This window comes from Taurulus bubalis (genome assembly GCF_910589615.1).
Source record: "Taurulus bubalis genome assembly, chromosome: 10".
Taxonomy (NCBI): Eukaryota; Metazoa; Chordata; class Actinopteri; order Perciformes; family Cottidae; genus Taurulus; species Taurulus bubalis.
In genome coordinates this window covers 25,686,580-25,696,579 of record NC_136598.1, presented here as the reverse complement: position 1 = coordinate 25,696,579, position 10,000 = coordinate 25,686,580, and the positions used below count along the sequence as shown (strand labels likewise).

The 10,000-nt window shown below is 37.7% G+C and overlaps 1 protein-coding gene across 1 annotated transcript in view; it reads left to right on the top strand.

The window, feature by feature from the left end:
* LOC306742536 (unconventional myosin-Ic-like) overlaps positions 1-10,000 on the top strand; it is a 55,942-nt gene that overhangs the window by 39,235 nt on the left and 6,707 nt on the right. The window contains 15 exon segments of the mRNA XM_079224927.1: positions 981-1,061; positions 1,674-1,765; positions 1,866-1,960; positions 2,795-2,841; positions 2,972-3,052; positions 3,551-3,656; positions 4,857-4,974; positions 6,326-6,439; positions 6,582-6,658; positions 6,746-6,814; positions 7,784-7,868; positions 8,006-8,165; positions 9,465-9,548; positions 9,730-9,823; positions 9,915-9,970. Coding sequence (XP_079081053.1) covers positions 981-1,061; positions 1,674-1,765; positions 1,866-1,960; positions 2,795-2,841; positions 2,972-3,052; positions 3,551-3,656; positions 4,857-4,974; positions 6,326-6,439; positions 6,582-6,658; positions 6,746-6,814; positions 7,784-7,868; positions 8,006-8,165; positions 9,465-9,548; positions 9,730-9,823; positions 9,915-9,970 — 1,359 coding nt within the window.

Sequence of the window (10,000 nt, the reverse complement as noted above, 5' to 3'; positions counted from 1 at the left end):
TTAGCCCAAGGAGTTACTTATGAAGTTAGCCCCAAAGTTCCCCCTGGAAGTTAGCCCCTGGAGTTAGCCCAATAAGTTAGCCCCCTGGAGTTAGACCAAGGAGTTAGCCCTCTGGAGTTAGCCCCTTGGAGTTACCCCCCCGAAGTTACCCCTGGAAGTTAGCCCAAGGAGTTAGCCCAATTAGTTAACCCAAGGAGTTAGACCACCGGAGTTAGCCCCTGAAGTTAGCCCCCCCCCAGAGTTAGCCCCCCTGGAGTTAGCCCCCGAAGTTAGCCCCTGAAGTTAGCCTCAAGAGTTAGCCCCCCAGAGTAAGCCCCAAGCACTTAGCCCCTGAAGTTAGCCCCCCCCCCCCCCCCAGAGTTAGCCCCCTGGAGTTATCATTGCGGGCCGGTTTGCCGTCTGTGCACCTTTTTGCTATCGTTCTGTTTGTTCACGTTTTCTCAAAGAGCTCTTGAAGTGATTGCAGTGAATTCGTCCCTCTGCTGTTTTCACAGACGCATTCAAGTGCTCTTATCTTTAGAGGATGCTGCTCTTAGAAGTTACGGTGTCTTGCAGTTATTCACAGTTCAAGTCTCTGAAGGGAATTACACGTCAAGAAGAGCTCTGTTGGGTTTTCTCCTCACTTTTCCCCTTCCATCCATTGATTCTGTGTTGTTGTCGTACAAGAGAGACTTGTGTTGTAAAAGATGTGAATGCAGCAGGTTGTGGGAGAAACGTTCCCTCTCAAAGATCCCCATTATCTCCCAAGTGTGTGTGTGTGTGTGTGTGTGTGTGTGTGTGTGTGTGTGTGTGTGTGTGTGTGTGTGCATACAAGTGGGTGAGCATTCCTGGGATTCTGCAGATGATGAACTTCACAGACGTTTAAATAACTTAGTTGTAACTGAGATATCAGGAGTGTTTTATTTTGAAAAGTTCAGATAAGGAGAACATTTGTTGTTTTAATTATAATAATTTTCTTGTTGTTGTTGTTTTGTTTGCAGTGGGAGCCGGTGCAGTACTTCAACAACAAGATCATCTGTGACCTGGTGGAGGAGAAGTTCAAAGGCATCATCTCCATTCTGGTGAGGAGACGCTCTGCTTTTAGAAAATAAATAAAGATTCCTCTCTGATTCCTGGCTTTCTGACCAAATGTAAAACACACAAATAACTTAACAAGGTGTCATTTATGACATTTACTATTTTAGGAAAATCCTGGAGTCCCACTAATATATTTATATATATATATATATAATGTATTTATATATATATATATATATTTATTTATACATATGTTATATGTTGTATTTATTTATATATATTTTATATATATTTATGTATGTATATTTTATATATATATATATATATATATATATATATATATGTATTTATATATATATATATATTTATTATATTTATTTATTTCTATATATTTATTTTTATATATTTTGTATATATTTTGTAAAATATATTTAAAACATTTTTTATATAGATATATATTTATTTTATAAATATTTTTACATAGATATATATATATATATATTTGTTCCAATACACAGCTCTTGAGTGGAATCAATCTTCTCATCTCGGATTCCCAATAAATTCAGAATAAATAGATTTTGATTCACACAACCTCTGACCCCGTAACTCCGTAACTTGGCATTGCGTTACCGTGACGACGTTGTCCTCCCTCACAGGACGAGGAGTGTCTTCGCCCCGGAGACGCCAGCGACCTCACCTTCCTGGAGAAGCTGGAGGACACCGTGGGAGGCCACGCCCACTTCGTCACGTGAGTCTGAGTCCTGCCCGGTCACCAACACGTGTTCAATATGATGTATCCATGCTCAGTGTGTGTGTGTGTGTGTGTGTGTGTGTGTGTGTGTCTGCAGTCACAAGCTGGCTGATGCAAAGACCCGGAAGGTAATGGGACGTGAAGAATTCAGACTGCTGCATTACGCTGGAGAGGTCAACTACAATGTCAACGGTATGTGTGTGTGTGTGTGTGTGTGTGTGTCTATATATATGTGTGTGTGTGTGTGTGTGTGCTGCTGTAAACTGTTGAAATCGTCCCTCTTTTCATGTGTTAATCCTGCAGATAAAGATATTTATTAATATTATAATATTTGTAGGATCATATTGCGAGCGGTAGGACTCATGTGATCCAAACGTTTTCAATAACTCCGCAGCGTTAAGGCCCAAATATTCTGCTTCAGTCCATATCTGTTGGTGTTTAGCTTTTTAAAACAACATTATGCAACAATATTCATCTTTACTCTTCGGGTTTAGTTTTGTATATTTATGTTCAGCTTCATTGTGTTGATGACTGAGACATGGTATTGTTTTTATAAATTAATAAATTAGGTATTTATTGCATTCTGTTTGTTTAGTTTTTCTGGAAAATAGAACTTGGAGATATTTGTTGCATTTTAATACTTTATTTTAATATTTACATCTCCATTTATAATTATATTTTTTGAAAAAAGGAAAAATAAAATATATAAAAATGCTCCCAAACGGACAATGTTACTCCATTTATAAACATCATATTTTTGTGTATATATTTATTTCTGTCATTACACTTTTATTTATAAATTCTTTATGTATTAATACATTTCCACTTTTTTTGTATTTATTTTTGTATTAATGAATTGATATCTCCATTTAAATAGAGCGTAAAATTTGCCAATAAATACAAATAATAAAGCTCAAACCTTCCTGCATATATTTAAAATTCAATGCCAACCAGCAATGTGAAGAATTGAACTGATGAGAAACTTCAAAACATTTTTAATAAAATAATCCTTCCATCTTTTCTCAGGATTTCTGGACAAGAACAACGACCTGCTGTTCAGGAACCTGAAGGAGGCGAGTTGAACAAATTAAATGAGCGGGAAGATACCAACGTGTGTGTCTGCAGCTGTGTAACGTTCTGCAGTGTGTTAAATGTGTGTGTGTGTGTGTGTGTGTGTGTGTGTGTGTGTGTGTGTGTTTGCAGGTTATGTGCATGTCAGAGAACAAGATCCTGAACCAGTGTTTTGACCGAGAGGAGCTGAGCGACAAGAAACGTCCCGAAACGGTGAGATACCTTCTTGTGTGTGTGTGTGTGTGTGTGTGTGTGTGTGTGTGTGTGTGTGTGTGTGTGTGTGTGTGTGTGTGTGTGTGAGTCCCTCCCTCTCAGGATTCATGCTCATGCATCCCAGCATACTTTCCCACAGCAAACACAAACAGCGGTGTGTTTCCCTCCCGGCCGGCCAGTGGGCGTCTGATGGGGATTCTCTGCAGCCGCCCTCTCTCTGAGGAATGCCCTGACACTTGTATGCCCTTCACACACACACACACACACACACACACACACACACACACTGGTAAGTTAGATTCCCAGTCCTCCACACTGGTCCCAGTGTTCATTCTCCACTGGTTGCCGGTCGCAGCTCTTCTTCGTTCTCCATCTCAGGATCCCGGTTGTTGCTTTTTCTCCCGGCGCTCGCTCTCCTCCTCGCTGCCCGTCCTTCACCTTCACCTTCGTCACCTTCATCACCCCTAACCCTCCTCTTCCTCCCGTCCGCCCCTCCAGGCGGCCGCCCAGTTCAAAGCCAGTCTGGCGAAGCTGATGGAGATCCTGATGTCGAAGGAGCCGTCGTACATCCGCTGCATGAAGCCCAACGACTCCAAGCAAGCAGGTAACGCTCTCTATATATATATATATATATATATACACATATATATATATATATATATATATATATATATATATATATATATATATATATATATACACATAAATAATTGTCCTTTTACATGCTGAGCTGAAACAGACTCTTAATCGTGTTGTTGAACTACGACCACAAGAGGATAAAACTGTGGAGTTCAACCCCAAAAATAAATCAATTCAAACCCCAAAAAATAAATTAATTCAGTCCCAAAAATCCATCAAAAAGTTTCTCGTCAGTTTTTCTAAATCCAGTAGCTTTTGTTGTTTATTTTCCGTCAGGAGGTAAAATATATATAAATAAATACGTATGTGTGGAAAGAGGGTTTTATTAAGATTAAAGGAGTAAAAAGTAGTTTGAAGAAGTTTGCATGAAAGAAAATCACTGAATTTACAAGAAATGAACTAAAATCAGTATTTTTTTCTCCGTATTGATTAGGTCAACATCTGCTTCAATAATTTATTTAACATTTACAGTCTTAGGAAAAGGTTTTTCCTGATAAATGTACCACTTTAATCTCTTTTTTTAAATATATTTGTGTGTATTATTGTGAAATGTCATCGCTGCTAAATACTTCGAAGGTTAAATTAAAATATAATTGAATGTTAGCGACATTTTCCTCACTAGAATTAATTCATGTGGTCGTCTGACATTAAAAAACAAATCGTGTTGCTTCAGTTCCAGAAGTTGAATTGTGATCAAATCTTTCAGGTCAACGGTCTGATCGACTCCTTTTAGACTTGATTGATTATCTTTTACACCCCGGATGCTCAAGTTTGAACTTTAGTTAAATCACAACTTGAAACGCCTTTTTTTTTTTTAATAACCCTTTTTAAAATCAAGCGTTTGAGTCTCAACAACTCGTTTGATTCCAGTGATTATTGCTAACATCTGTCGTTTAATAGTTTATGTAGCCGTTCCCGTAAACACAGTGGAAGCAGCTTAGCGGCTTCAAACAAGTTAATATATTTCCCCAGAAACCTCCAGTTTAATCCGCTGCGTTCTCTCCTTCCAACCCAAACCCCCCGTGTGGTCGCCCGTCCATCGAGCCGGCTTTTGTTTCCACAGTCGACCTTTTGTTCCGTCTCTCTCTCTCTTTCTCCCTCCTTCTGTTGTTCAGCGTTTGCTGCTCTCCTCCGCTTCATTGTGTGTTTTATTCTCTCGCCTCAGGCCGGTTTGATGAGGTGCTGATCCGCCACCAGGTGAAGTACCTGGGCCTGATGGAGAACCTGAGGGTGAGGAGGGCCGGCTTCGCCTACAGGCGGCGCTACGAGGTCTTCCTGCAGAGGTATTGTGTTACGTCCAGCAAGGAAACCCTGTTTCAAGAATACACAAGTATACAGACAGGAAACACAACGAGAAGTGAAGCAGGGTTCTTACCGTCATGGAAAACCTGGAAAAGTCAAAAATGGGCCTTGAAAAAGTCCTTGAAAAAAATAAAATCCCCAAAATTTGGGAAAAGTCATGTGAATGTGTTATATTCATGTGTTTATGACGTTCATTTACGCTGAGTTTGAAATAATTAATATGCTTTTAAAAGAAAGACTCAAAATATAAGCAGGCATACATACAGGCATCTATATAAATGTTTATTCTTTTAATCAAACTATTGTCTCATTCATTTGAGTCATTTAAGGTTTACTGTATGCTTTGTGTTCTCATTGTTAGTTTAAATACTACATTTACTCACTTTTTACTGTTTAGTCATGGAAATCTGGTTTAAAGTTATGGAAAAGTCATGTAATTTGGTTTAAAGTCATGGAAAAGTCATGGAAATGTGGTTAAAAGTCATGGAAAAGTCATGTAATTTGCTTTAAAGTCATGGAAATGTGGTTTAAAGTCATGGAAAAGTCATGTAATTTGGTTTAAAGTCAAGGAAAAGTCATGGAAATGTGGTTAAAAGTCATGGAAAAGTCATGTAATTTGCTTTAAAGTCATGGAAATCTGGTTTAAAGTCATGGAAATGTCATGTAATTTGGTTTAAAGTCATGGAAAAGTCATGGAAATGTGGTTAAAAGTCATGGAAAAGTCATGTAATTTGGTTTAAAGTCAAGGAAAAGTCATGGAAATGTGGTTAAAAGTCATAGAAAAGTCATGTAATTTGGTTTAAAGTCAAGGAAAAGTCATGGAAATGTGGTTAAAAGTCATGGAAATGTCATGTAATTTGCTTTAAAGTCATGGAAATGTGGTTTAAAGTCATGGAAAAGTCAGGTAATTTGCTTTAAAGTCATGGAAATGTGGTTTAAAGTCAAGGAAAAGTCATGGAAATGTGGTTAAAAGTCATGGAAAAGTCATGTAATTTGCTTTAAAGTCATGGAAATGTGGTTTAAAGTCATGGAAATGTGGTTTAAAGTCAAGGAAAAGTCATGGAAATGTGGTTAAAAGTCATGGAAATGTGGTTAAAAGTCATGTAATTTGCTTTAAAGTCATGGAAATCTGGTTTAAAGTCATGGAAAAGTCATGTAATTTGCTTTAAAGTCATGGAAATGTGGTTTAAAGTCATGGAAATCCATTGGTCAGAATGTGTATGAACCCAGTTAATGATATATAAGGGCGCGTCCCAGAGTGTCGGGTTAGATCTTTCACGATAAAGACGTGGCGCCGCTCTCCTGTTGATGGTCCATGCGCGTCTGTTCCAGGTATAAGTCTCTGTGTCCGGCCACGTGGCCCAGCTGGCCGGGGAAGCTGCCTGACGGCGTGGCCACGCTGGTCAAACACCTGGGGTACAAGCCGGAGGAGTACAAGCTGGGCAGGTACTGCTACCTCTGTAGTCCACAGGGGGCGCCAGAATCAACACGATGAAAGTTCCTCGTAGTAACTTTAATAAAATCCAAATGTGCCCCGATGCAAACTTCTGATTAAACACATGTTTTGCCTTTTTACTCAATCCTTCAGATCCAAAATCTTCATCCGCTTCCCGAAGACCTTGTTCGGCACCGAGGAAGCGCTCGAGACCCGGAAGCACAGTCTGGGTGAGCGGCGCCGACACGACCGACGCCTCGTGCCGAATGCTTTCATCGTCGCCACGCGTTCACACCGTCTCTCTTCTGTGTTTTCAGCCACCAAGCTGCAGGCCGGCTGGAGAGGATACAGCCAGAAGTCCAAATACCAAAAACTCAGAACCTCAGGTGAGGAAAACATTTGTCACCTGTGTGTGTGTGTGTGTGTGTGTGTGTGTGTGTAGTGTGTGTAGTGTTTACCTGTGTGTGTGTGTGTGTGTGTGTGTGTATGTGTAGTGTGTGTAGTGTTTACCTGTGTGTGTAGTGTTTACCTGTGTGTGTGTAGTGTGTGTAGTGTTTACCTGTGTGTGTAGTGTTTACCTGTGTGTGTGTGTGTGTGTGTGTGTGTGTGTGTGTGTAGTATTTATTGTGTGTTTGTGTAGTATTTATTGTGTTGTGTGCGTAGTATTTATTGTATTGTGTGTAGTATTTATTGTATTGTGTTGTGTATAGTATTTATTGTGTTGTGTGTATGTAGTATGTATTGTATTGTGTTGTGTGTGTAGTATTTATTGTGTTGTGTGCGTAGTATTTATTGTATTGTGTGTAGTATTTATTGTATTGTGTTGTGTATAGTATTTATTGTGTTGTGTGTGTATGTAGTATGTATTGTATTGTGTTGTGTGTGTAGTATTTATTGTGTGTGTGTGTAGTATTTATTGTGTGTGTGTGTAGTATTTATTGTATTGTGTGTGTGTGTAGTATTTATTGCATGTATTTATTGTATTGTGTTGTGTGCGTAGTATTTATTGTGTGTGTGTAGTATTTTTTGTGTTGTGTGTGGTATTTATTGTGTTGTGTGTGTAATATTTATTGTATTGTGTTGTGTGTGTAGTATTTATTGTGTGTGTGTGTAGTATTTATTGTGTGTGTGTGTAGTATTTATTGTATTGTGTTGTGTATAGTATTTATTGTGTTGTGTGTGTATGTAGTATGTATTGTATTGTGTTGTGTGTGTAGTATTTATTGTGTGTGTGTGTAGTATTTATTGTGTGTGTGTGTAGTATTTATTGTATTGTGTGTGTGTGTAGTATTTATTGCATGTATTTATTGTATTGTGTTGTGTGCGTAGTATTTATTGTGTGTGTGTACCTGCAGCTATCGCTGTGCAGGCGTGGTGGAGGGGCATCCTGGCCAGGAGGAGAGCCGAACGCCGGAGACGAGCCGCTGACACCATCCGCCGGTACGACGCTCACCTGGTGATAAACACACCTTCATCATGAACGCTGAAGTATGACTCCTCCTCCTCCTCCTCCTCCTCTTCTTCCTCCTCCTCCTCTTCTTCCTCCTCCTCCTCCTCTTCCTCCTCCTCCTCCTCAGGTTCATCAAAGGCTTCATCCACCGCCACAGGGAGCGCTGTCCGGAGAACGAGTACTTCCTGGACTACGTGCGCTACTCGTTCCTCATGAAGCTGCGCAGGAACCTGCCGAAGAACGTTCTGGACAAGAGCTGGCCGCCGCCTCCAGCGGCGCTGTCAGAGGTGAGACGATGCTACACACACACACACACACACACACACACACACACACACACACACACACACACACACACACATATAAATATATATGAATATGTGTGTGTATATATATATATATTTTTTTTTTAAATAATTGTATATGTTTGTATAAATATTTATATATATTCATGTATAAATATGTATGTATGCATATATGTATAAATATTTATACGTATACATATTTATATGTATATGTATATTTATAAGTATAGATATACAGTATATATTTTTATTTTTTATAAATATATATTTTATTTTTTATAAATATTTATATATATATACATTCATGTATAAATATGTATACATATATATGTATAAATATTGATATGTGTATATATATGTATATATGTGTGTATATATATATGTATAAATATTTATACGTATAAATATGTATACATATATATGTATAAATATATGTATATATATATATATATATATATATATGTATATATATGTGGGTGTATAAATATACAGTATATATTTTATTTTTGTTTTTTATAAATATATATATTTCTATATATATATTCATGTATAAATATGTATGAATATTTATATGTATACATATATATGTATAAATATTCATATGTATACACATATATGTATAAATATTGATATGTGTATATATATGTATATATGTGTGTATATATATGTATAAATATTTATACGTATAAATATGTATACATATATATGTATAAATATATGTATATATATGTATATATATGTGGGTGCATAAATACACAGTATATATTTTATTTTTGTTTTTTATAAATATATATATTTCTATATATATATTCATGTATAAATATGTATAAATATTTATGTATAAATATTCATATGTATACACATATATGTATAAATATTTATGTTTATATATATATTTACATATATATATATATAATACAGTATATGTATATATATACAATATATGTATATATATATATATATATATATTTATTTTTACAAACTTACTTTGGAGACACCATAAACACCATAATACAGTGTCGTTACCATGGTGATAGTAAACATTCCATCCGCACCGTGTGTAAATTAATTATTGATTATTGTAAACTCTCTTCAAAAAGTCTCATCAGTGTCAGTTCATCTCAACGGACTCTCATTGAGTAGAGTCCAACTAATACTAAATACTGTGTTTTACAAATATTCTACGCATAAACGAATACTTCCATTTTAAAAGGTGTGTGTAATACTCTGCTCATGCGCATTAAATATACTTGTATACGTTGTATATCCGTGTGTCTGCAGGCGTCGGAGCAGCTGCGTACGCTGTGCATGCAGAACATGGTGTGGAGCTACTGCAAGAAGATCAGCCCCGAGTGGAAGCACCAGGTGAGTCGTGTCTGAGGGAGAGGCACCCATAGTCCTTCCTTCCTGCTGCTGCCAGGCTGCACAACAAGCTGAGCTCACAGTAGACCACAAAACACTTAATAACACTTTAATTTACTTTAATTTCCCCACTGTGGGACTAATAAAGTCTTATCTTATCTTTTCACCTCCACCTTTTAAACAGATGGAGCAGAAGATGATCGCCAGCGAGCTCTTCAAGGACAAGAAGGACAACTACCCCCAGAGCGTGCCCAAGCTGTTCGTCAGCACCAGACTCAGTAAGACCCGTTGAACTATCTGGAGGCGCTCCTCGCCGCTCTGTGCAGAACGAACGCCGTCAGCATCGGTCTCCATCTTTCTTTTGTTCAGATGGCGAGGACATCAACCCCAAGGTGGTGCAGGCGCTGGGCAGCGAGAAGATGAAGGTGGGTTTTCAATCAGTCGTTTAAACCTTA